The following is a 27,718-nucleotide window of genomic DNA, read 5'->3' on the forward strand; positions in this document are numbered from 1 at the left end:
AAGGTCCAACAAGAAACAAACCACTATCGATCAACAAACCTGAATTCTAAAGTTACTTTCCTTTCATACACGTGTTTATTTGGTATTGACGATGAGGTACCCCATCTTCTGCACGGGGGAATACTACTCAATGGTTAAGGAGCAGGGAAACATTTACTTACAGTTAGCTTATCATAGTCATAATAGTTTACACAGACAGTACAATAGTGAGCCACCAAGTTCCAATGCCACATCCCTTTCCCACACTTTGTTTAGCTGCAGATTCTTGAACCTGGATCTCAGTGTTGCGCACCGCCATTTCAAACAGCCCTAGCACTGCTCCCAGGAGGCAGTTGATAAAACGGCACAAAAGCACAAGGACATGAACAAGGCATTCACACTACATAGACATCTTATATCTTACTGACAACAAGGTAGGGAGCAAAGACGCAGATCCAGGCTGGGAAAGCGACAACATGCGGCATGGGAGCCATATGGGATGAGGTGAGGTCCACTGGTGTGCAGTCTCCCTTGCCCCAGGGTGCCTCACAGCGCTTCACAGATGACAGGCAGGAAGAGGAGGACCTCCCTGGGAGTGGGTCAAATCTCACGCCAATAGGAATCCATCCAGTCACACAACTAGTCTTGGGACTCCTCCAACAACAGCTGACTGTTTGGTCCCCAGAAGGAGCCCACCCCCAGGAGCTGGCAACACAGCACTGTCTGAATCCCTTCAGGTCTCCGCCCCATGAAAGGGGGCAGGGGGCTCTCAGTTTTCTTCCAACCACTGCTTGAGCAGCCTCTGGAACATTCTCTTGCTTTCCTGCTGTTTCTCCAGTTGGCACTTCTCCTCTTGCTCCTGCTGCTGCTGCTGTGCCCCTTCTGGCAGAAGGCCAGACCGGTTGGTGCCCAGGCTGAGGGTCAAGCCGCTGAGGCCCTGCACTAGCGTTTCCCAGGAGGAAGGGTTGGGGGCCCCATTCCTCTCGCCAGAGAGCCCAGAAATACTCGGCCTGTGGCCCTGGCAGTAGCGACATTCACATCGGAACCGATTCTGAGCTCTGTCGCCTGTGGGGTAGACCCTGGTCTCCCTTTCCACTGGGTAAGGTGCCATGTGATCGCGGTGCCTGCGTCTCAGGTGGCCCAGGAATGCTTTCTTCCTCTGAGGGAAGCCCAGCCGCTCCCAGCGCCGCTCCCGCAGGGTCTTCTCCTCCCTGTACTGCTGCTGGAACAGCCCCTCTGGCAGAGGGGAAGGGAGGCCAGGACCAGGACTGGGGTTCAGGCCGCTGAGGCCCATCATTAGCTGTTCCGAGGAAGAAGGCTGAGAGGCTGCCGTGCCCTCCTGCGAGTTCTCCCCAGCGGTCACCTGGGAAGATCCGGAAACCAATGCTGGGTTCCATTTCTGGAGTGGATCCATGGGGGTCCAGTTAGAGCTAGAAGCTCCGCCCAGCCCGGGGGTCTAGCCGGGAAGGTGAAGCTGGAGGTTTTCGAATAGCTAAGAGGTGGCGAGGGAAGCGTGTGGCCAGAACACACCAGACTGCAACAAAGGGTGACAAGAGAAGAAAGAAAACCCATGATTATTCATCTTACTCCACCTTTCTGTCCCTCCGCTTCCTAGGTGTAAAATGGGGCTGGTGATGAGACCCACCTTCTAGGCTTCCTCCGAGGATGACATGAGATAACACATGTCCAGAGCTTAGAATGCTGATGGCATAGCATAAAGGTTTGAGAAATGGCACCACTGATGGCATCCATGAGGCATGTGATGTAACATGGAGAAACATATTGAACGAGGTTAACTCCGTGCAGATTCTTTGTAACCCAGGCTCAGGAACGATGATAAGAACAAGCAATGCCTGACTAACACGTGCTCTTCTCATAAGCATTCGAATACTTTCATCGAGTAGACTTTCAGTAAATTGTACATATTTGTACCACGGTGACAACACACCCTTGGGAATTTCTGCCTTCACGATCAGTGGCTTTACATCTAGTTAAAAAGGCTGCTTGTACTGATGGAAAGCATCTCAAAAGTCCCGATACGTCTAACTAAGAATTTCTTCTACTAAAAAACCAGGAGGTAAAACCACGACAATGCAAACAACACATGTAGGGGGGGTGGGGGGGGCGGCGAAGGCGGGGGAGAAAAAAGAATGATGAATCTCCATTAAATGGAAAACTGGTTCTTTGAAATGATCAATTGATACATCTTTAGCAGGAAGGGCAAAAGAGGGAGGAAAGAAGGTATAAATAGCAGGGATGGCAGAAGAGATTTCACTACAGACTCGGAGAACAAAAAGAACAACGTGGTCAGACTGCAGTCAGCTCCATGAAAATAAATGCTACACCTTAGTTGAAATGGACCAGTTGCTGGAAAATTGTAAGCCACCAAAATTCACCCAGGGTGAAGTAGCGTAGACAGTCCTCTATCATTTACAGAAACTGAACTGGTAGTTGAGAGAGAGAGAGAGAGAGAGAGAGAGAGAGGGGGGGGGGGGAGAGGGAGGGAGGGAGGAAAGAGAGAAAGAGAGAAAGAGAGAAAGAGAGAAAGAGAGAAAGAAAGAAAGAAAGAAAGAAAGAAAGAAAGAAAGAAAGAAAGAAAGAAAGAAAGAAAGAAAGAAAACCTTTGCAAAACGATCTCCAGGCCCAGAGAGTCTTCCTGGCCAATTCTAACAAACATTCAATGAAGACATCACACCAATTGTACACAATCTCTTCCAGAAATCAGAGCAGAGGGAACACTTGCAAGCGATGCCATGAAGGTAGTATTGTACTGATACCTGGAAAACTTCAGACTGGTGCTTTATCAGCAAAAGCCCAAAATTCCTCAACAAAATACACAAGAGCTCCAACCCAGCAGTATGTGAAAAGAATCACAAACCACAACCAAGTGGGTTTCACACCGGGAATGCAAAGGTAGTACTTTCTCTTGCCGAAAATCAACATAATCCCATAGAGGTTGAGGTCAGGCAAAGAAGAAAAATGACAGCATGATATGAAGGTACGAAGGAAAGCCATTTGACAAGACACAAAATCCACTGATGATATGAAATCCTCTGACACACAGGGAATGGAAGACCACTTCCTGAACCTGCTAAAGGGTATGTGCCCCCAAACCTGCAAGGTCAAGAATGGAATGCTTTCTCTGTAAGGCTGAGAACAAGGTCAGGGTGGTGACTCTCACCACGACTGTTTGATGTCACCCTGGAAGTCCCAGACAGGGCAATGATGTCAGGAAAGGGAGCAGCACACAAATGAGAAAGGAAGAAATCAAATTGCCCCTTGGCGTAGATCTCATGACCGTGTATGCTACGTGGAACACCCCAACGTATCTCTGCTCAAACCCCTAGAACTAATAAGTGCATTTAGCAATGATGAAAGAGACAAGGTCAACACATGGAAAACCACCGTGAGCGTCACAAACTGAAACTGAAAAGCAACACACAAGGGAATAGGTACGTACGAAACCAACGACAACAACAAAAAATTTACAGGAAGTGCCTGCAGAACACCTTAAGATCCTAATGAAAGAAATCAAAGAGGACCTAATTCGATGGAGAGAAACAATGCGTCCATGACGTGGAAGAGTCCATGTGGTAAAATAGTTAATTATCCCCAAGTTGTTCTGTAGAACTAAAGCAATCAATTCCCATCGAGATCCTGGCAGGAGTTCTGTGTACATACACAGTCTGATTCTGCGCTTCACCTGGAACGTCCAAATTTTCAAAAACAATGATGAATTTGGGGGAGGTCTTGCCAGAGTTGCAGTAATCAAGACTGCCGTCTTGGAAAGGAGTAGCCAGGTAGATTAACGGGAGAAAATAGAGTCCCTAAACACACCCACGAAAATATGAGTTCTGATAGAAATGCGAAGGTAAATTCAAGAGAAGGGAGAATCTTTCCATTGAAAGTGTTGCATATCCGTGTGCCAGGATACCAACCTCGACCCCACCATTTTTATACACGGCTAACTGAAAATGGTTCAGACGTCTAAAAGTGAAAAGTCCACTGGTGAGCCTCTCAGTAGACAACACAGGAGAACATCTCCGGAGCCAGAGGACAGGAAAGAGTAAGTCTTGAACGCGACAGCAAAAGCACGATCCATGAAAGAAAGAAAACTGATTAAACAGACTCCATCAAAATGTAAAACTGAAGCCAGGAATGATGGCACACACCTGTAGTTCCAGCTACTGGGGAGGCCGAGGGAGGGAGGATCAGTTTCAGACCAGCCCGGGCAATACACAGAGACCCTGTCTCTAAAACAAAGGAAGGAATAAAAATTTCAACCAGCTTTGGCTTGGAAAAAGACAGTGTGTCGAGACGATGAAAAGCAGAGCTATGCATAAGGATCACAGATCTGACAAAGTCTTATATCCAGAGCATAGAAAGAAAGCGTTTGCAAAACTTACCGCTAAGAAAACAAAAAACCCCAAAGACTTGCATGTGAGCACGTGAAACAATGTTCAACATCATTAACCATCAGGGACCTGAACATTAAACCCGTGATGACAGTATCCCCTTACACAGTACTATGACGGTTAAATGAGAAGCACTGGAAGTACTGAGGGCCGGAAGACAGACTGAACAAATGGAACCCTCACACTTTGCTGGCGAGAAGGCAAAAGACTACAACCACTCTGAATCTAGAGTGATGCTTTCTCCTAAGCTAAACCTGTGTTCCCCTGAGGACCCAGGAATCCCATGCCTGCCTCTACCCTGGACCAAGAAAAACCTGGGTTCCCACAAAAGCCAGCACACAAATGTTTGCAGCAGCTCTTTCCTCAGATGAAAGGATAAACTGTGGTGTCCACACAATGACAAGCTGCTCGGCATTCAAAAGGAATAGAGTATTGCTCTGAGATTCACCAAGATGTTGCATTATGCTAAAAGAAGGAGGCCCATCTTGGAAGGCCACAGGCTTCCTGGTTTCAGATCCATGACCCTCTCTAAAACACACCACTGCAGGTCAGGGGAACAGATCTGTTTTTACCAGGGAGTAGGGGTGGGGAGGTGTGTCTGCAAAGGGGCAGCAACAAGGAGTGTTGTGGGGGCAAAGGGCGAGTACACGGTCCTGATCGTGGTGGTGGCTACGAGCAGCTATACATGTGATAAAGCCTGCAGAACCGTACTCAAAAGAAAACAAAAATGTTGGTCTTACTGGGTGGTAGTTGAAAAACCCAAATGGCAGACTTTGCCACAAGGGCATCTCTCTATATTTTCTCAATACTCATGTCCTGAAGGAGTCTAAAAACGCTTCACATGCAATGCCAGACTGAAACTTCAGGGCAGCAGCCCAGGCTCTGTCCTTCTAGCCAACTTGGAAACCAAGAATCCACCAGTTTTCTTCAGAGCATACTGGCAATTGGGAATTTGTATTAACCAAGCATCAGAGCAGGAAACACAGAACAATATTAGAAATGTTTCAAATCATCTGACCTACAAACACAGACAAAGGTCCCAGAGAGAGTCTCCCTTAACACGTCAGTAAGTGAAAGCTGTTGTTTCTCAGGAGTTAGTCCAGTTACATCCTCTGGGCCATCGCCCTCCCACGTAAATGCTTATGTGTGAAACATCTGGAAACTGATCTTAGCCCCGTTACCTCCCCAACTGATTTTTCACATGTCACAGGGACTCCCTCAGGATCATATTTCCTCATATGGAAAGGCGATTCTCGCAGAAAGAAAATCATTCTCACGAACACCGTTTTGTGAAGAAAAACCAAGCCTTTGGAAACATCAATTCATAACTGACCTGTGTCTTAATCACCCTTTGCTCTCCCTCTCTCCCCACACCGTTCCCGTGAACTATTTCACTGTCCTATCTCCAAACCACACACAAGAAGGTCCTCATGATCTTCTTCAGAGCCATCAAAGGCACCGGGGCCTAGAGAAGTCCCCTATTTGGGGGGAGGGGAGCAGCCGAGTCAATCACTATGACTTCCCATCCTTCATTATCTTATTCCTTTTCCTTTTTTCCACTGTCCCTTGTCCCAGAGGGATAAAGATCTCATATCAAATGTCTGCTGCAAGCACCATGGTTCTGGATTTACTTCATCTTCACACCCAGCTTCTGAAGAGAAGGAAAGGACCACTGGACAAGAATGAACCCACTAAGTTTACTGGTCTGAGCTCAGTTCGGCAGGTGATGTCCCTCAGCAACCTCTTTGCCCACGACTCTGGTGAATCTTACTTGTCAGTTCGGCTAGGCTACGGTGCCCAGTTGCTCAAACATTCATCTAGGTGTTGTTGTGAAGGTATTTGTGGGGGTGATGAACTTGCACAGTCACTAGACTTTAATTAAAGTCCACTGCCCCCATCACGTGAGTGGCCTTCAGCCAATGAGCTGAAGGCCGCAAGAGCAGAGACTGAGGCTTCCCAAGGCAGAAGCAACTCAGCCTGAAGACCACAGACGCCCTGCCCGAGTTCTCAGCTTGCTAGCCTGCCTGCAGATTTCAGCCTCAAGACTGCAACTGTCATGTGAAAGTCCAGTGGTGTCATCTGCCCTCTGGATTTCAGACTTGCCAGTACTCAAGATCCCGGGGAGCCGACTCCTTAAAACCCATCTATCCATGTGCAGATGGATATAGATACGCACAGATGCAGAGGCACACGGACGTCCTATTGGTTTGGTTTTTCCGGAGAACCTTGATTCATGTACTCACAACATACCACATCTTCCTGAAGTCCAACCCAAGAAACATTTACCGAGCTGCCATACTATCAAGTGCCAGGTGGATGACAAGATGTTTGACAGAAAACAGCCTCTGTTGACTTAGCGTCTTCCACGTGCCAGGAAACGTGGGCTGAGAGTTCCACATCCATTATCTCGTTTGGTCTCATTTTATAAATGGGGAATCAGAGGCCTATGGGGGAGAAAGATGTCGGTGGCAGGGCCCACATTGGAATCTGGAGTGTGAGAGAGAGCTGGGGAGTAGTCTGGAGAATGGGGAGATGGGTTTGAACAGAGCAGATGGGACCAATTCATGGAGGACTTCCAAGCCACGCAGGAGCAATAAAAAGTCACACCCTCTGTGCACTGTCCTGGGGCATCCACCAAAGCAGAAGCAGCCCCAAACTACTGAGGATAGAGCTGGAGCTGAACTGGATGGATCCACACAATAGAAGGCGAGGTGTGTTTATGGCTCCCAGATGGGGAAACCACCATGCAATGGCCAGCATTCTGGTGAGGCCCAGAAGAATGGGGCGGAGAAAGAAAGGCTCCTGGGCTGGCCAGAGAATGCTAATGTGACACTTACATTCTTTTCTCTAGGGTTCCCAGCATGGCCTGGGCCCCGCCTTCCTCCAGTGTGTCCCACAGAGGCACTGGCGGTTCTAATCATCGGAAACTATATTGCTCCCTCAAATAAAATCCACAACAGTCACTGTATCAGGCAGTCAGCTTTAGACAATGAGTGAAGAGGAATGAGACCTAAGCAGAGAGGTAATTTGCCAACTCACAAAACAGAGTGAAGAGGAAGGGTGGGCCCAGGCCAGGTATAATCTGTGACCCACCAGTGCCACCCAGGATCATCTGTTGGAGCTCTCCTTTTCGGCCATATCAGTTCTAGGACTGACATCGATACATGCCAATGTCCAAGGACAGGAAGGCACTTTCTACTCTCTGTATCTCTGCTGTAGCAAGCGAACAGACCAGAAGCCCCCACAGACATTCCCTCTGGGTTAGTTCCCCATTCCTCAGTCAGTGGGGAGCCGGTGGAATGGATGACCATGGCAGTCTTGGATGAGAGATTTTGGAGGGGAGTGGTGCCTTGGAGGACTTTCACCTCTTATCCACCCTTGGGGAATCAGCTTAGAAAGAACTTCCTCCAGGAGGCCTTCTCTGGCCTCTTCCCCAAGCCCTAGATGAGCTCGCACAGCACCCTGAATTTCCCCTCTCCCAGCCCCAGCCCCATTCAGTTAGCATCAGATGGTTCTGCCTGTCTCACTCACTAGCCCAGAAGCCAACAGTGGCCAGCGACTTGGCAGAATTTGCCCATCACAGAGCCCCGACTCCGGTGGACGTTCACGAACAGCCTGCAAATGAAGTAAGAAGAATTTGGGGTCCTCCACAAAATGTCTCACTCTGTAAGTAAAACCCTGTACAATCCGTACTGTCCCATGTTGCAAGGAAGCAAATTCCTGCACCACAAAGTTGGGTAATAGCCCTAAGGTCATACATCTAAGACAGGGGCAAAATTCCATGCCATGTCTGTCTGTCTCCAGGTGCGTGTTTCTCTTAGGGGCAGGGCACTGCCTCTGTGGATTATCAACCCGCATGGAAGCCCGAGTTACAAAGTAATCCTGCGGGGGAGAGGCCAGCCAGGAAAGTCCTGGAGGCTGGCCCACGTGTCCAGAGCTGGTCCAGGGATCAGGCAACTGTCACAGCCAATGTTTACCTTCCCTTACTGGTACCAGGCTCTGTTCTCGGTGCTTGGAATGCTGTCCTCAACAAACCCTGCTCAAACCTCGTGCCTTCATCAGCTTGCATTCTAGCCCAGGTGAGCAGAAGGTAAATAGCGGAACAAGTAAATGCATACAGTGTGGGGGTGATGAGCACTGGGAAGAGAGCTGTGCTGATTTTGACGACTGAGACAAGGACACACGATACTTTTTCCAACTCTGCCTAATGTGATGACATATCCTTATAAAATGAGTCCATTTCAGTTCGGAAGAACTGAGTTCACATACTACTATCAACTACATAATACTACGATGGTTTTCCAGAAATGGCAAGACTCTACCAAAAATGGCTGAGATCCGTGCAAGGTCACTGTCTGCTGAAAAGTGTATGCCCACCTTATACAACGCCAGGGAAAAAGGAGTCTGAGTTCCAGACAATGCAGTGCCACGCTGCTGTTCTGTATCTTTGTCACCTGCACGGATTAGCTGTATTCTCCTCTATCAGGAAGAGAGGGATAGTCTTGTCAGCGGCTCTGCTGCAAAAGAACATGGACATTAGCCAACACTCAGTGATGCCCGCTTTCCAGCATGAAAGAAGAAAATGAAGACCAATGAAACGTGGTCCCGGCATGGCATTTGGGATCTTCCTGTAGGTGGGCCCAGAAGACACAGACAGGGAACCACAGTGGGAGTTCAAAGGGGTGGGGGCAGGGAAAGGGTGAAGAGGAGGAGAGGCTGAAGCAGCAGGAGGAAGACAAGGGAAAAGTCTCCTCTTGCAAAGTGAAGAGCTCACCTGGTCACCCGGGTCACTGATCACTAGGTTCACATCGTCAATGCTGCTGATGCCATCCCGAGTGAGATCTATGCCTCTCACCTACAAGACAACAAAACCTGAATGGTGAGGTGTATTCACCTAACACTTCTTTACTGATGGCACACTCTGTTCAGAGGTCCCCTCAGTGAGGTACCCAAAGTAGCCATACCCCGAGAACAGAGCTCAGCCCCAGTAAGGAACATTCTAAGGTATAATATAAAGCAGAAGGAAAAAAAAAACCCTAGGCTAGCTACATTGTTACTAGAAACCTAAGAAGAGAGTAGAGATAGAAGACACAATGCTTCTCACCCCATCTCCTCCGAATAAGCAGAAATTCAAGCACAGGACCTGCCACGCCGGCTCATTCACTATATATATATATTTGTATATATATATATTTATATATATATTTGTATATATATATTTGTATATATATATATATTTTTTCCTCCCACCCGAGTAACAGCTGGTCTGACAGTTCCTATTCCCAACGAAGGGGAATACATGGCTACTGTGCTCATAGTATATGGCTCTGGACTCTCTACTGTGTGGGGATAAAAGACACAAATACTCTCTGCATGGACGGAAAATGAAGTTGATATACTTTCTGCATCCACTCCTGCACACTCTATCCTCCTTGCAGGATAAGAGTCCTCAGCAGGCTCCCAGTCTTTGGGGGCAGGGAGCCAAACTGAAGATGAGGAAGAGGACCTGAGCTGGGGGAGCTGAAAACTCAGAGAAGGCCCCGAGGCCCAGGTGGTCAGGAAGGGCTTCTCCATGGGCGTGGTGCCCTAGGGAAAACGCAGGTTACCTATCCCTTACCTGACATACTCAGGGACAGAAGTATTTCAGAGTGTTTCGGGTTTTGCAAAATTTTCATATACCTAATGAGATTCTCTGGGAGGGGGACCCACTGAATTCATTTACGAGTCATACACACCTTGTACATACATACCCTAAAGATAGTTTCATATGATATCTTTAATTAAGGCGCCTGTGTGTATGTGTGGATACCCACTGGGGAGTGAACCCAGGGCTTCAGGCATGCTAAGTACATACACCCTCTATCACTGAGCTACCCCACCCCCAGCCACTCTCAGAAATTTTGGGTTTTGGGAACAGTTCGGATTGTGGAGTGTCAGATGACGGAGGCTCAATCTGTATTATCGCCCTTACTTGCAGATGAGGTACGTGAGGATCAGAAATGTTCAGCCACTCACTCAAGGTCACGGAGCTAGGTTGTGATGCTGGCCATTTCTCCGCTAGGTCTGTTAAAATACAAATATCTCTGTACCTTTCATCACACCAATCTCTCCTCTCACTACTGTCCCCTGTTTCAGTTTCCATCCGCCATCTTATACTTACCTGTGGCTCTCCTTACCTTTAAATTCTCATAATCTGATAAATATCAAATACAGATGGGGTGTTAGCATGGGATCATTACTCTAAGAACATAAATTTTCCTTGCAACGCACCAGAATCGAACATTTATCTTTAGTTTATCTGCCACCCACACGCCGGGTCAACAAAATGGATCTGGGGCTTAGTTTTAACTCAGCTAGTCACACAATCCCAAGTCTGATTTCCAATGTAATGGACATCTGACTGCAAAGAGCATGACCAGCGCCTCCCTACGAAAATCATTCCCAGAGCATTTTCTCAAATGCCAGTGATGGTCCAGGCTAAGAGACACTTTGACAGGGAGCTGTTGGGATTCTGCTCCTGAAAACAGAGAACTGCTTCCTCTCTGGCCTTTCTCCCTGTTGCTGGTACCCCAAGAGGCTCAGCCAAGCAAGGCCACTCACTGGCCCTTCTTGGACAAAACTAACAGCACCCTGACACACGCAGGTCAACACACAAATGCAACACACCCCATAGGACCGTGTGAATCTAGGGAAACCGCAAGGGAAGTGCCAGTGGAAATCTGTCAGCCTATCATGACACCAAATTTCTGATCCCACCCAGGTCAACTGCCCAGGATCGGCTGCACTGCAGCCAACGGGACGACCAAAGATGCCCTCCCTCTCTGAACATCACACACTGCAGCTCGAATAGTGATTTGATGGAAAAGGTCCAAACACTTGCATGCGAATGCAGGAATCACAGAGCCTACTAAGAGCCTGCCTGCTTCTAAGTCACATCCTGAGCCCTCTGGCTCTCACGCATCCTGGGAAGACTTTCTCTGACGTTTCCATTTGGGAAATGTCGCCTTCCTTGAAATCACTTCAGAGATTTTTGTCTCCTATGGTGGGGTGGGAGATGAGGCGGAGTGGGAGGCGATACCGAGGAAACAGGTTATTTCTGAACCTGTTGAACACGGATTCGAGCCCGATCGCACCCAGCTGCTTAAGGATGCCCACAGGAAGTTTCAGTCCTATCTCTCGGCTTCAAAACGCCGGGCCCCAGCTAGAGAAAGAGAAATACGCCACACTCAGACTGTCCACCCGCCATTCTGATAAGGACGAGATGGGGCGTCTGAGAAAAACAACGGTCCCCTCGGAAAGCGCCCTTCACGGCTGGCCAAAGGAGGACTCCGGTCCCAGGACCCACAGGCGCACCTGGCCTGGTCCAGGAGGTTCTCTCCGAGTCTCTCCCCCACCCCCTTCTCTTCTCCTTCTCTCACCCAGCCGGTGCCAGGGAGACTCTGTCTCTCCCCCTCGGCCTCCCTCTCTCTCCGTCTCTCGGGGTCTCTGGCTCCCTCTGCGTCTGTCTCTCTCCCAGCCCCCTCGCCTCCCAGTCTCTCTCAGTCTCTCCCTGTCTCTCTGTGGCTCCCACGCTCTCCATCTCTCCGAGCCTCTCTCCCACCCGCTTCTCTCTATCTCTGTCGCTCGGGCTCCTTAGGTCTCGGTGTCACTCGGGCTGTCTCACGCGCGGTCTTTCTCCGGAGCGGGTCCGGGCGTCTGCTCGCCGGCGCGCCGCCAGCTCTCCTCAGCCCTGGTAACGCACCGCGGCGCTTGGAAGGAAAGGGTTAAGATCACCGAGAGGAGCCGCCCTCCGGAGGCTAGAGAGGCCGCGCCAGGGAAGGCGGGGTCTGTGGGCCTGGCGTGCGTCAGAGGGCAGGGACGCCTGGGAGGAGGAGAACGGGGACCTGGGTTCGCTGTGGCAGCTGCAGTGCGAGTCGGGAAGGGGACGGCCCCGGGTTGCTCCGCGGAGCGGCCGGGCAGGGGGTCGCGGCCCGCGCGTTCCCTCTCGGCCCCGCGGAGCGGCGGCGTCGAGGCCGCCCGCCGTCCGGGCAGCGCACCGCCGCGGGCCCTCGCGACCTCGAGAGCGCGGGTCCGGGACGCGGCGATGCTCGCCGAGGCCGTGGGAAGAGATTCCGGGCAGCGGAGGTGACGTCACAGGCGGGGCTCGTGGGAACCGGCGAGGGGGTCACGGGAGGCCACCTGCTCGGGGACGGGCTGGCTCGTTCTGGTCTGGAGCGCGCGAGACCGGATACCCGCTCTGTGATTTGGGTTTTTTTCACTAGCTGCTTTTGCAAGGGCGGAAGGAGCCCACCGAGAAGGAACGCGCGTGCGCACGCACACACGCAGAGACATGGAACCCATTGGGGCTGCTGCAGTAGGCAGAGGGCCCTGGATGTGGATACTAGTGTCGCGGCGGGGTGGCTCTTGCCTTTGCTTTTTCGCGAGGAATAGACAGGCTATACTGGGGGAGATTTACGGGGACGGAGGTTATTGATATGATCAGAGGTGCTCTCTGTAAACTGGATGGGGAGTGATTATCGCTGCCCAGCTAGTCGAGGAGAAGAAACTAAGGGCATCATCCTTGAGACAGACAGTGGACCAGGAGTCAGGAGGGCCTGTCATATCCGAGTTGTGTGGGACTGGTGGCCGGGTGGACAGAGTGCAGGCCTCATATCTTTAGTCGCATGGGGAAGGGTGGTCCTTTGTGGTCAGCGTTTCCCAGAGCAGGAAATCATGCTGGAATTTCTTCGCCATGACTTGCATCAGGAGTCAGGAGATGTTCAACATTGTCGACAAGGTCAAACTAAGCAGGGCATCTTTCATGCCTTTCCAAGCAGATCCATATGTATGGAAAGAGATGATCATTTTGCCCTGGAAGTTACTGACCCATGAACAGCATTTTATATTTTCCAGATGGTCGCATACTCATGGTATAGGTGAAGGCAGAAATCAGTAATTGTCCCAGATGGTGATCATCATCCTCATTTTATAGATGAGGTGACTTTTTGCGTTCCAGTGCTGGATATGGAACCCAGGGACTTGCGCCACCTAGGAATGCCCTCTGCCACTGAACTTTGTCCCCAGCCCCAAATGAGGGCTGGAGCTCAGGTGGCAGAGGTTTTGCCCAGCAGGTTGGCGACCCTAGGTTGGATCCCCAGCACCAAACAAAAATGTTTATAAAGTGAGGTAACGGCCACAGAGAGGTTTCATAACCAGCCCAGAGTTACACAGGGAATAACTGGGCTATCACTGATGCAAATCCAAGTGTCTGTGGCTTCATTACCCCATTCCAGATCCAGATATCTGAATCAGTCCTCCCTCCTAAACTGTAGACCTCTTGAGCCAACTAACCACCCACCAGTCACATTTTTGCACTCAGTGAACTCTGGGGCAGTGGACGTGACCTCCAAGAGAAAAGAGTGGTAGGGAAAGTGGATCCCAAAGCCCGTGCCCTACTGGCTGGAGAGAGAGAGGGCCTATTATCAGGAGCTTGAAGGATGAGAGGAGGAGAGGTTAAGTCTTCCATAGGAGACAGACAATTATGCTCCACGCAGGAGGTGGTCAGCTCGGATTATATTCAATTTACTTACTTTTCCTCCACCCCCCCTCCTTCCTGCCAATCTTTCAGCATTTGCAAAACATGCTCTGTGGTGAGCACACCTGAAGCCTGTATGTGGGTAAGTAGAGAGATTCCCATTTTTGCATGGTGAGTACCTGACCATAACCACCACCATGCTTCTGGATAAAAAGAGAACATTCCCCTACACTAAACAGATGAAACTAATTAAGTCATATTTTCTAATTCTTATTTATTATTCTCCAATCACAGAAATGGCATGCTAGGCACTGAGAGGTTAGGTCAGCTCCCCAGAGTCACTGTTGTGGTTGACTCCCACAACAGTTAATGATCAGCATGTCCCAAACTGAAACTGTCCACACCCACCCTCTGCACACCTTTTTCTCCAAGATACCACCTTTTGGTTTTGGTGTTTTGTTTTGTTTTGTTTTACATTTTATTTAGAGACAGGGCATCACTGAGTTGCTTAAGGCCTGGTTGAGTTGCTGAGGCTGGCTTTTAACTCATGATCCTCCTGCCTCAGCCTCCCCAGCCGCTGGGATTACAGGTGTTTGCCATCACGCCTAGCTGCACTTTCTGTTCTGCCTAGGGAGTAGATGGCTGGAAAAGCTTACTGACTTGGCACATGATGAAGATTCCTTATAGATTTCCCAGATGGACTGACTAATTGGAATAGGTCTGAGAGCTGGGCTTCCGGGGCAAGTTTTACTGAGAAATACGATACACAATGGTAAGTGTGGAAGGCCACAGTTTAATTTGATAGACCTCAGTAATCACTTCACTGTGTATGTAGTGCAAAACATCATGTCGTATGCCTTAATTATATAAGATAAAAATAAGCTTAAAGAATAGTGACACCTACGTAAATAGTAATAAAGGCATATGTGTAAAAGATTTCAAGGAAGAGAAGAGCATACATATTCACAAAGATCTTCCCTTCATTCATATGGACCCAATGTTGCATTTGACTTTGGAATTTGCAGTTGCAGCTATAGTTTTTGTACCATGATGGGTTGCAGGTTGGGAGTCTCCCTTGCAGTGGAGAGTTAAGTAGCAGAAACAAGGAATGAATCTGTCACTTTATAGCCTCCTTGACCAAGGAAATTAAGTAAACAAGATTTGATCTGCCCTTGATAACGAATGTTTTGGTGTAATGATGGTCCACGGCAGGTTCCGTCTTAGATACAGTCTGAGCTTTCTGCAGTGACAAAGCATTCTGAGACAGAGGAATGAGTCTGACATAACTTTCCTATGTCTGTATATGTGAATACACCACAGTGAATCTCAACATGGTGTCCATCCACAAGACTGTGATTTTAATTAGAATAAGATATATACCATGCTTGTTTAAATATCTCAAAATGGAGTCTGCTGTCTTGTATAACTAAAAAGAAAGTGTACTAGCCGAGCTGTCCTCCCTTTGCCAGGGTGTGGGTCAGCAGAGAGGCCAAGGTCATTAGTCTTGACTCGGGGACCCTCCAAGGGACTCTGCAGTGCTTGCATGCAACTCGTCATTTATCTTTTACTAAGGATGCCATCCGCTTCCCACATGAGATTCTGTGTCAGTTTTACACCATCCACTAGAGAAGTCAGGTCCACAGCTGGTTCTGTCTGCAACATAGTAAACTGTGCGCATGAATTTTGTTCACCGAAGCCCAGTGTAATTCCTTTTAACTCAGCACACCTAAGCGTGAAATGAAGTATGTGCTGTGGACATGGGAACAATAAATAAGAAAAGGTGGAAATGGCACCAGTCCCACCACCACCATTCCCAACCTCATCCTGCCTGGAGTGTAAGCTAGAATCCCAGGGGCCCTAGCATCTGGTTCTGCATAGCAAAGGGAGACGAACAGTAAGAAGTTGGATTGCTGATGCAGAAGAGCCTGGGTCTGGGATTCACATCCCAGTTCTGTCCAATTTTATAGCCAAGCCTCTTTCCAGGTACAGCAAAACCGTCTGTTTGGGTTTCAGAGCTGCCTGCCGAGATGCAGATACCGTGCTGTGATTGGATGGTCCTTGTTGTTCCAACACCACATGCATCTGAGAAACATGGGCCCCCATCAGGTGAAGCCACCCTGAGGGTTCTAGGACACTTGGTGCCTGCCTTCCCAGGAGCTGCTGTGACCAGAGAGCCCTGGAGTCTCCTTGGTGGGAAAGGTGGGCTTCAGCTTACAGTGGCACAGGGCTTTCTCTTCCAGCAGGAAATCTTCAGTTGCACCCTCAAATTATGTCTCACTCTGTTTAATCTCATTCCCTGACAGATAATAGGAATTCAGAGGCAAACAGTGCCAGAAGAAATGTTTGTAATGGCTTCAACACAGCCCTGGAGTCGACCAGATACCGAAGCATAGTGATGTGGGGCCCACCAGACTGAGGATGGAAGTCTAGCTCTGTTCTTCAGCTCTCCCCATTCTATGATGTGGATAATCAGAGCACCTATCTGCTACGCCGACCCCTCCCTGGTGAGTGTGGCCCGAGCAAACCCTCCCAGACACCCTGTAGGTGAGTGTGAGTTGCCCTTCTGTATGTTCGTGGGATGCTGTGGCTTAAACTCTGGCATAGTTCTTCTCCCACCGCACCAGAGTGCGGGGGGAGGTCCTCAGCCTGCAAAGGTACTGCCTAAGTCATCCCTGCATGCTCCTTCCCATCTCCTTGCCCAGCAAGTGGTTAGAACTTGCTTATTTAGTGATTGAAGAACTTTGAGCAAAGTTACTTGGACAGAAACGGATAGCTGTTATAGTTACAGTTATTTCTGCAGCAGAAACGACAATGAACAAAGGGTTCCCCTGTGCTTGGATTGTCTTCTGCCAGGGTGGAAAGGAAGATCGTGGTTTCATCCCATGTCTAATTCTGGAACTCTGAGGAAAGAGGTTCCAAATATTGTGAGTATATGTTGGGCAGTCTCTTGGTCCATCAGGCTCCAGTCTAGCCTCCCAGTAGTATTGCTCTGGTCCGTCACCAGAGTTTCTCAAGTGTCCGGTGCACATAGTAGACCCCTGTTCAGCAGGAGCACTACTGAGTGAATTTGGGCCTGGTATTTGAGTATGTGGTACTGTGGCCAGAGCAGAGATGTCCCTTGAGACAAGGCTGTGGACAGTATGAAGATGCCAGTGAGGTCCCCATGGGCTCTCTCAGCCTTACCTGGTTGTGGTCCTAGCTTTTTGCCCAAACCCTCCTGTTTGCTGATTTCTCTTGCCCCACCTCTCTCCTTTCCCCACACCTTGCTTTGCCTGGGCATCTGTGACCCTCTGTTGTCCTTTACTGTCCGGCTGATAGAGCTGAAGCTTCTTCGTCCCACAGCAGCCTGGCTCTCTGACCCTCACACTTTCAGCCTTCTGCTCAGCTCTTCCTCACTCCAGGCTGCTCTGGTGTCCTTGCAGTGTGTCTGCACTGTTTCGGCAAGCTCTGCCTCAGACACACTTCCCAGCTGTTCTCTCTGTGTGGAAAACCCTGACCCCCAGGTGTCTGCTTGACTGAATCTTCTTCCTCTTCTCATCTGTGTCAAAATGTCTCCTTCTCCATGGGGACTCTAGTTACTCTGTTTGATACTCGCACCTGCAGCTTACTTGTCCATTTCAATATTTCTGATTCAATAGCATTTCTTCCTCTCCCTACCCTGTCTCTGAAAAATCATTTGTTAACTTATTAAAGGTCATGCTCTGTGTTTGGAGACTTTCCAAAAAAAAAAAAAAAAAAACAGTCCAGGCCTTCTCGTCTTTCGTAAATCAGAAACAGAGCTGATTTCATGCTCATCCTGCCCAGAAGGCAGTTCCTTTTCTCAGGGTTTGCCTGTTAATAGAAACCTAAAGGACCAGTAGGTAACCTGAGAGGGTTCAGGTGCCACCTTGGAGGCACTATCTTTTGTCCTTCCAGAGTGGTTTTGAAGGGTCGGTTTGGTCCCTTTGCCATAACCCTGATCCGAGTCAACCCAGCTGACCTTTAACAGCACTGAAAGGTACCAAAGAAGCCACTAGGGTAGCTAGAGATTGACGAGTCTTACCTTAATATCACAAGATTTTTAGTACTTACTGATGGGAGCAGATTTTGCTATCTTGTAGCAAATTTTACCTCTCCTTCACTTTAGCTATCGTGAAAAGAAATACCATTCTTCTGTGATTTTCAGTTAGTTCCTTCAGTTGTTAATTTTTTAGATGACACTGAGTGGGCATTTCCACTATGGTGCAATATGTTCTTTGCAAATAGCTCTTTAAATTCTTCAGCTAAAATCATCTTTTAAATCATAACCTTAGAAACCAGGTAGTAGCTTTCTCACCTCTTCAGTTTCCCTAAGGCATCGGTATCATGCTGTCACATATGCATATGTGTGTGTACCATGTATATCTTTATCTCATGTCCTGCAGCTGGCCTTCATGGCATGCCAGCTAAGAAAAATGCTGTCACCCATGGTGATGGGTGTTTTCAGGCTTGGGTAGTAGGTGAGTTTCTGTTGACAGTCTTAGTAAAACACAAAACTCCTCATTTGTTTTCTTCAGCGTTCCTCCCAGTTATACCTTTATACTTTGATTAGAATATGACGACTTGGAGATTTTGAACAGCAAGCTTCTGGGTGGGAATCAGGCCCTTTAAGTCATGTGTTAGCTGTGCAGAGAGAGAGAGAGAGAGAAGGATTATGGGACAACAGCAGGGAAGGAGGGTAAGAGAAATGTGAAGTTCACTGGGAGCACTAGAAGACAGCAAGCCTTCCAAAGGTGTTACCAGTGTCTCGTGACAGCCTAGGCCATGACCATGGTGAAGGCAGACACTGGCAGGAGCACCATAGCTACGGCTCCCATTCACCTCGACATCTCTTCAGTCCATTCTGCACTATAACCTGTGCTGCACTTACAGTGACGGAGCATAGGCTGCATTATGAAACAGGTCTAGAGTAGGTTCTTTAGGCCTTCAACACTTACGAAGAGTATGTTATTGTTCTCCTGGACGTGCCCATTCAGGGCCACAGTCCCATTCTCTTTGCTGCGGCTGATGTAGATGTCCCTATCATTGGAGACAAATGTGAAGCAGGAACTCTACCTCTGAGTCACATCCCCAGGTCCCTGGGCAGGGATTTCTGTTAATTCTGTTCCCAGATGAACCCTAGCTCTGCAAGCTGCCCTGGCTCAGAGAAGACCATCCACAGGGTTTGTCGCTGGAAGGGTCGTGTGTCCTTTCCCACTGGACTGAGACCCTGTTGGGTCCTAGTTTCCCCCATCTGGTAGTGGCCTCAGTGTGCTCAGGCCATGTCGCTGTGTGGCAGCAGCTGCGTCAGTCTGAGGCACAATTATTGCCGAACAGTTCTGTCATCTGAGTCTCAAGGCTGCCCGGTTTCGTTTCAAACCCCACACACTGACTTTCCAGAAATTTTAATTTAGTCAGCATTTTGGCCCTAGTTTGGAGCCTCAAGTCATTCCTTGAAGTGGTAAGTTGAAAACAAACCGCGTCACCTTAGGAAACACTCGGGAGAGCAGTGTGATTAATGTGGTTGGGTGACTATGAGATGCTTTGAACTCTGTGTGTGAGCTTGTTTCCCTCGTCCCTTTTTCTCATTTTCAACCTTTTTTTTTGTGTTTCAAGAGTAAGCAGAAGATTTCTACCTCCCCCAGTGCTCAGATGACTTGCCCCCAAAGGATCTCACTGTTAAATAATAGTGAGACGATTCCCATGCCTGTTACAGAGGGGAGGCTCAACACACATCCATGAAGTTCCCATTGGCCTTATGGAATTGGAGAATAAGAGAAGCTAGAGACGTCATGGGGTGTGACTCCCTTTCCCCTGACCCTGCAGGTGAGAAGGCTTCCCCAGACTTCACCCCTCCAGAGACTGGCAGCTGGGCTCCACAGCGAATAGTGCTCTGAGGCCAAGGTGCAAGGTGAGTCCCACAAAGCTCACTTATCATTAAGAAGGAAGTTTCCCCAGCATGTGATAGACAAGGTGCTCTTGTCTATGATCCTGAAGGCACTGTCCTCGATACTCTGCAGGTTTGGGAACACATGCGGTAGAAGCAAGGGGTTGCTTGTCCTTCAACAGAGGGTGTTTTGGAAAATGGCTAAAGCTTCCTACTCTGGTTCAATTGGCTTGAAACACTAATCCTGGCAGTTGAAGAGAACATCCCATTCTCCACTTGGCTTGTTATCTCATTGTGCGCAAGGTGGAGATGGCTTGGGTCGTTATCAGGAACCTGTCATGTCACCACGTTCCAAGTTACCAGAGAAGGAACCAAGAGTTCTGTCTCTGAACCTCTCTCTCATGTAGCAGTGTATAACGTGTGGTTAGTGAGAAGTTAATACCATGAAACCAGGGGTATCTTGGAGATGGAGGTGATCTTATGCGATAGTTCACTATCATCGGCCCAACCCATGTTTCTGGTAAATGATCTGCGCACTTTCATCCTGCATTTCCTGCTGGTCAGTAGGGCCCATCCTCTTTCCCTGGCCAGAGATGGCCTTTCATGGCATCCCTTTCTTTTCCCCAGCCCCAACTTCTGATTTCAGATGTGTCCAATGGGAGGAAGGGTCCGAAGGGGTCTGGATACAGTGCCGTCAGTGCTTCTCAGGTAAAAGTCCCATAGAGGTTCAAAGGTGCTCCCAAGAGCTAGTGTCTTCTCTTACCCAGCAGTGTCCTGGGATCCAGGCCCTTAATTGTGTGGGTGATGAGCTGCAGCAGTGCCTCTGCCTTGGTTACTTTCTGGGTGTCGTGAGGCCTAGAAGGAAGCAGACCATAATATCCCAGGACAAGATGGGTATGTCCCGTTCGTACTTGGGTGGGGGGCCCATTTTCCCTTGTCACTGAGATTTCCTCAGCTGTGGCTGAGGGAGGTGCCTTGTCTTTCTAAAGAGCAGCAGGATTCTCAGCCCAGGGCAGGGTCTGAAGGAAGCTGACTAAACTGAACATTTAGATAAGGAATGTGGGCTTTGGGGAGCTGAAGTGAACGAAGTCTCAGGATAACCTCTCACTGTTTCTGGACAGTTGTGAAAATGAAACATCAGGAGGAGGTCAAAACCCTCCTGTCTGAACTTGGGAATGTGACAATGTCTCTCTTCCCAGAGTGGAACCTACTCATAGCTCAGGTGTTTGAGACCCTGGAATACTGAACAAAAGGCAGACCATGCTTGTCTCTGTGACACAGATCTTCCCTCAGCTCAGAACCATCACGCCTTGGACATGAACTTCCAGCTACTTCAGGGACCTCACCCTATAAGTCACCAAACCCCAAGTATCCCAGTGCCGCGCAGAACCCAGAACGCAATCCAGGAAAGCACAACTCACAGACCTCAAATCTTTGGACACGCAGTACCTCACACTTGACTGAACCTAGATTGCTCAGCTCCATGAATGAGGCCAGGGACTTAGAAGAGCCCTGAGATGTCAAGTTCTGAAGTGTAGACTCAACTGCATGCCAACAACTTCATAACTCACGACTTAAAAACCCAAATAGCTCCCAGACCTCCCACCCTGGACATACAAATCCACAAAAGCTTGGATCCCTACCCTGGTATGCAGGCACATGCACATCTGAGAGGACTGGTACTGAAAACACAGAGACCTCATGCATGAGGGTATGTGTAACCGACATCTCAGAGAAGTCAGAGCCTGGTGCACAAAGCCCAAAGTTCGCAAACCAGGAAATGGTCAACCCCTCAAAATTGCAGCAACCTCAGTCCCTGGGATACAGACTTATGATTGGGTCACAGAGGTCACATTCAGTATCCAGAATCAAAAAAGATCAGACACCCTTGTTTTGGATAACATCTGTAATCTCATGAGCATAGGGTGAGGAATGTCGGGTTGCATCACATTTTGTACATCGCTACTCTGCAGAGCTCAAACCCTAATTCTGGACATGCAGAACAAAAACTGCAGAGAATGTATATGGTAGACACAGCACCTAAAACAGATCACATACCTCACACACCAGCACACACATTCATAAAGAACCCTGAGATCCTTCACTCCGGACACAAGCCCCTCAGGGCTCAACAGACCTCACATCCTAGGTGGACATCCTGAAACTAGTCAGACAACTGACAACCTGTAATGGGCCAGGGACCTCTCATTTTGGACACAGACCTTGAAACAACTCAGTTATGTGATGGATGGCCTTAGTGACACCCACAATGTCACTCCTTCCAGGATCCATGCTAGATAGGGCCACAGCCATGTTTCTCCCATTCTCCTGAGTGAGACACGGGGGTGGGATGAAAGAGAAAGGAGGGCCAGGCATGGTGGTGCATGCCTGTAATCTTAGGAGGTAGAGACAGGAGGCTTGTGAGTCCATAGCCAGTTTCAGTAATTTAGCAAGGCACTAAGCAACTCGGTTCAATCCTGTCTGTAAATAAAATACAAAACTTGGGCTGGGGCTCTGGGTTAGTGGTTGATTGCCCCTGAATTCTATCCCTACTACTGAGAGAGAGAGAGAGATGGAAATAGGGAAGAATGAGAATGAACCCCTACATCTGGACCCTGGTCCAAGCACCTGAGTATCCTTTTCCAGGGGAAGAAGACCCAGGTTCTGCCCCCAGAGGCTGCTTCTGGGGAATGATTCACATATACCCGGGCCTGATGCACCCTGTAGTCCTGTGCCTATCATAGTGAGAATATGTTCTAGGTAAGAAGTCTTGTGCCATCCTGGAGATGAACCCTCACTGCCCTCAGGCCTGAGATGCCCTTATGCCACAGAGTCATTGTTTGGGTAAGGAGAGGCTGAGTGTGCCCCTGTCAACCACGATGGTCTTCTGGTGGTTACAGCAGATCTGATGCTTCTGGGAACCCGCCTCCAGCTCAACAATGGACCTCCTGCCCAGCATCCTGTTCACCCTGAATGGTGTCTTTCTGACTCTTGAGCATGTGGATCCAGGAGCCCCCTGATTTCCTCTGCCCCCCTCATCCCTGAACAGATGGCCCTCTGCAGATCCTTTGAGCATGAATGACCCAAGATGAAAGGGGCACATGGTGAAAGTGTTTGCCGCAGAGTGCCAGGGCTCTATGGCACCGACCATACACCGATATGGAGGGGTGCTACTGTCCCTCTGACCCCACCCCCTCATCAGCCCCTCACTCCCAGTCCTTTCTGTTTTCCTCTGAGTATGCTTGTCCCCTTCCAATTCATAAATCAGGTATAAAGGGAATGGGGTGTGAGGGTCTCTGTACTTACACATAGCTTGGTGTAATTTGACATAGTACAGATATCTTTCCACACATACACCAGGAGAGCAACCCTGGGGTAGGGCTGTTTGTTCATGGGCAGTCACAGCTGGGAGGCTGTGCTGTTTTGGGTGTGAGGCTGATGTGGCCTTCCTGGTGGGCCTCATCTTCTTGGGAGACACACACACTGGCTCATCTCTGATCCCCTGGTGGATCTCCACTCCCTGAGGACTCAGTCTCATACCTACAGCGTTTCTGGAGATGTTTGAACAAAGTCAGGGCTTAATTGATGCCTGGTGATAAATTCGTTCCCTTAAGAATCCACCTAAGCCCTAATTACCAAGATGCTCTCAACATCTCTGCTGCCTAATGCCTAAAAACACATCATTTAAGCATTTACTTCTTTTTATGGATCAGGTTGCTGTCTCCCTGGAGGAATCGGGACTGGTTCTGGAGGAACCCAATCCTCTTTGAACTGCATTCACAGATTTCTGACTGTGAATGGTTTTCTTGGTGTGTCTGTAAACTGATAGTGGGCTTTCAGATCAATATAATGGGATCCATTAGGCATTTTTTAACGAGCCAGTGATCTTACTGACCTGGTAATGCCTTCTGCCTTTTGGACTGGTGAGTTGACTGAGGTTCCAGGGTAGGATCCTGAACTCTCCACATCCACCTCCATCTCCACTATTTGAAGCCCCACCTTTGGGGCTGTAAACTTCCAAACTAGGACAACACCCCTGACACCCAGACCGTGCATGCTCTCTAACCTGGAAGGTCCTGAATGGGCAATCACATCTAAACCAAACAGACTTTAGTGTCATCCTTAATTTCTGCCCTGCTGCTCCACCCCAGAACCATTCACTTAACTCTTCGCCTTTTTTCTTGGATGCACTAGGGTTGGATCTGCAGAGCCAAGTAGCTGGGGCCATAAATGGAATGACAGTGACCTGAGAGTCTTCAGAGGCCTCACCCTGACTGGATGTGTTAAGGTTCCTGCTTGGTGGGAAGCCCATTGCACATGGCGCAGAATGGTTTATTTTAAAATACAAGGCTCCCTTCCCCAGTGGTCTGTCCCAAAGTGTACTGCTTCATCTGGGCCTTTAGTGGTACATTTCAGTGAAGGGAAGTTTCACCCACCCTTTTCATCCAGCCTATTCCTTCTCAGTGTCCCCAGTATTTGCTGATTCTCCCAGAAGGGGCAGTTTCAAGCCATTTCTTTCTTTTTAAAATTGTTTTTATTAGTGCATTATCGTTATACATAATAGTGGGGTTCCTTTGACGTAGTCATATGTGCGTCGAATATAATTTGCTCCATTTCAGTCCCTGGTGCTAATATTAGGCTGTTTCTAATGAGTCTTTTCAACTCTATTCCCTACCCCATCCCTGACAGCACATCCAATGGGTGTTGCCTTTGTGACCTTGACACTGCTCAGTGGACGATTCCATTCCCATCTCACTTCTCCTAATATTGTCTAATGCACGAGTTGCCTATTCCTGTTCTTGTAGAGTGCCTAGTGTAGAGTCCAGCCTCCTAGCTGGAGCCCCTGCCCCGGGAGTGGTACTTAGGATGTCAGAATGGGACATTCCTTCCCCTCATCACTGATGGAACTGTGAATCAACAAGACAACTGCAGGTCTCTGTGTCTGTATCGATCATTACATTCTACCACCTCCCCCTCAGTAGAGGGAGACTGTTGTTCACTATTTTCTTTGCTTTCTCCCCAGCACCTAGAACAGTGTCAGGCACCGAATAGGCCCTCCATTGATGTTGGTAAGGAAACATCCTTTGACCTGGCAATTCCATGGCCAACGGTATGTCCTAGGAATGCATAGTTTGTCCTGATCACAGTGCCTTTCTCCATGGCATCGTATTAATGGAGAGTAGCAAGAAGGAGGTGCTCATAACCTACCCATTGTGTGTGTTTTCATGCACGTGCAAATGTGTGTGTGTTTGTTAACGTGTATATGTGCACACTTGGGAGCACGTGTGTATGCATGCATGTATGTACACAGATCTCACATGCATGGACTAGAAGACTTACTATTAGTGTCAGTTATACTCCCCAAGGAGATCTTATGACTCGTTGCAATCCCTATCAAAATTCTAATTACTTATCTCCCTAAATTACAAGACGGTGCTATAATTCTAATGAAATTAAAGTCTCCTGCAAAGAGGATATAGAGAAAAAGGAACACTTTTACACTGTTGGTGGGGTTGTAAATTAGTGCAACTACTATGGAAATCACAGTGGCGGGCCCTGAAAAGACTAGGCATGGAAATCCCGTATGACCCAAGTATATCACTCCTTGGTATTTTTCCTGAATTAAAATCATACTATAGTGGTATGTGCATACCCATGTTTATAGCAGCACAACTCACAATAACCAAACTATTGAACTAGCCTAGTTGTCCAGTGGTTGAATGGGTAAAGAAAATGTGGTATGTGTACTCAATGGAGTTAATTATTAAGCCATAAAGAAAAGTGAAAGTATGTCATTTGCAGGAAAATGGATGGAACTAGAGACATGTTAAGCAAAGTAAGTCAAACTCCAACCATAAAAGGAGCTATGTTTTCTCTTATATGCGGAAGCTAGAGAGGAAAAAGGAAAAGAAAGGTGGAAATGAAAGTTTGGTCTGTACAGGAAAGGGACCAAGGCGTGGGAAGTGGGGATGGAGGGAGGGAGTGATATTGGCCAAATTATATTGTTGTGCGCATGTACAAGTATGTACCATCAAATACCACCATTATGTACAATTCTAAAGCCCTAATAAAAATGTAGGGGAAAAAGGCTTCCACAATAGCCAAAAGAATCTTGAAACACAACAAAGTTGCAAGATTCACCCTCCCTGATTTGAAAACCTACTATAGATTTACTGCAATCAAGACAGAGTGGTACTGACATAATTTTAGATAGTGGTGAAAAATGGAGATTTCTGAAAGCCGTATTTCTGAGGTCAACTTATTGTTGTCAAGGATGAAAAGCCTGTTACCTAGTAAAAAAGTCTTTTCAGTGGATTGTCCTGGCATAACCTGGATGTCCATACACAAAGGAATGAATTTAGACCTGTATGTCACGCTGTCTACAATTAAAATGAATTACAGACCTAAATGTAAGACTTTAAAATTATCGGAAGGAAACAGAGACATAAGTCTTCAAAAACCTTGGTTTGGGCAACAATTTACTAGATGTGACATGGATGCACAAACAACCAAGGCAAAATAGATAATGTGCCTCACCAAAGTTTGAACTTTTATACTTCAAAGAATACCATCAAGAAAGTGAAACGTCAACCCAAAGTATAAGAAAAAAGTTTTGCAAATCATATGTGATAAAGTCCTATCTATAAAACACACACACTCACCTCTCAACTCAATAGAAAAGAAAACCCAATTAGAAGATGGGCAAAGAATCTAAATACAGTTTGTCCAGAGAAGATATCCAAATGCTGATAAGCACATGAAAAGGAACTCCATATCATTAGCTTCAGGGAAATGTATCTATGAATCATGTTGAGATAGCACTTCACACCTGCTAGGATGTTTTCCAAAAAACACGTTGGTTAAGTATGTGAAGAAAGTGAAACCCTCATAAGATGCTGGTTGGAATGTAAAATGATGCAGTCACTTTGGAAACAGTTCCACAGAATTAAATACAGAGCATCATGTGGCCCGTTATTCCACTTCTTGGTACATATCCCCCCAAAATGAAAACTTATGTCCACATAAAAATTTGTGTATGCATGTTCATGAATTATGTGTAATTTTCAATAGGGTAAATAATAGAAATCCCAATGGACTGACAAATTGAAAAATAAATGTATATCCATATGGAATCCCACTAAACATCAATAAAAGGAAATCATGGATGAATCTTGGAAACCTTTTGGGAATTCAAGCCATTCAGAAAGATACCACCTGTTGTATAATACCATTTTTTTTGTGTAAAGTTTAAAATATGCAAATTTATTTATTTAATTTTGGGGGGATAAAACCTAGGGTGCCTAAAAACTGAGTCACATCTGTAGCCTGTTTTGTTTTGATGCTTTTTAAGGTAAAAAGTCATAGATGGGTACAATAACTTTCTTTTATTTTCATGTGGTGATGAGACTCAAACCAAGTGCCTCACATGTGCTAGGCGAGCACTCTACTACTGAGCTACAACCACATCCTCACCTTTTATTTTGAGAGAACGACTCATTTGCTGTGGGACTTGGTAAGTTGCTGAGGCTGCCTTTGAACTTTTGATCATCCTTCCTCAGCCTCCCGTGTTGCTACGATTATAGGTATGTGTCACCATGTCCAATTTCCAGAAGAGGAAAATTTATATAGACAGAAATTAGATTGGTTATTCTCTACAGATGGGGATTGGGGAAAAAAAAGGAGGAAATAAGAAAGGTCTGCTAATTTTTACGGGATTTTTCTGGGGACGATTAGAGTGTTCTTTAGTTATGGTGATGGTTTTAAAATTTTGTGAATACAGTAAATATCACTGAATTGTTAATGTTAAATGGTCAGTTGTAGGCTGTGTGAATTGTATTCCAATAAAGCTGTTACAAAAAGTGATGTAAGTCAATGATTCTTATGATTATCTGGAAATGACTGAGTTGTGAAAATGCTGTCATGTTA

The 27,718-nt window shown here is 47.6% G+C and overlaps 1 protein-coding gene and 1 long non-coding RNA gene across 8 annotated transcripts; one reads left to right on the top strand and one right to left on the bottom strand.

Annotated features, from left to right (window-relative positions):
• Nucleotides 1-199: 199 nt before the first annotated feature.
• On the bottom strand, nt 200-10,444 carry LOC144248971 (protein FAM156A/FAM156B-like). Of its 2 annotated transcripts, XM_077793833.1 has the most exons (4): nt 10,366-10,444; nt 9,169-9,249; nt 8,772-8,911; nt 200-1,513 (listed from the first exon to the last, which is right to left on the bottom strand). In XM_077793833.1, the coding sequence occupies exon 4, from the start codon at nt 1,391-1,393 to the stop codon at nt 749-751; it is 645 nt and encodes a 214-aa protein (XP_077649959.1). In that variant the 5' UTR covers nt 1,394-1,513; nt 8,772-8,911; nt 9,169-9,249; nt 10,366-10,444; the 3' UTR covers nt 200-748. The 2 variants fall into 2 exon arrangements, with proteins under 2 accessions (XP_077649959.1, XP_077649960.1); XM_077793834.1 differs by lacking the exon at nt 10,366-10,444 and having other exon boundaries at nt 9,169-9,382.
• A 1,969-nt stretch (nt 10,445-12,413) lies between these two features.
• On the top strand, nt 12,414-22,773 carry LOC144250770 (uncharacterized). Of its 6 annotated transcripts, none has more exons than XR_013342549.1 (6): nt 12,414-12,518; nt 14,002-14,680; nt 15,922-16,107; nt 16,212-16,412; nt 19,732-19,816; nt 20,420-20,562. It is a non-coding gene; the product is annotated as an uncharacterized LOC144250770 (long non-coding RNA). The 6 variants fall into 6 exon arrangements; XR_013342551.1 differs by lacking the exon at nt 12,414-12,518 and adding an exon at nt 22,696-22,773 and having other exon boundaries at nt 12,538-14,680; nt 20,420-20,500; XR_013342547.1 differs by lacking the exon at nt 12,414-12,518 and adding an exon at nt 16,709-16,832 and having other exon boundaries at nt 12,538-14,680.
• Nucleotides 22,774-27,718: the final 4,945 nt, after the last annotated feature.

Source organism: Urocitellus parryii, chromosome X (assembly GCF_045843805.1).
Source record: "Urocitellus parryii isolate mUroPar1 chromosome X, mUroPar1.hap1, whole genome shotgun sequence".
Classification (NCBI taxonomy): domain Eukaryota; kingdom Metazoa; phylum Chordata; class Mammalia; order Rodentia; family Sciuridae; genus Urocitellus; species Urocitellus parryii.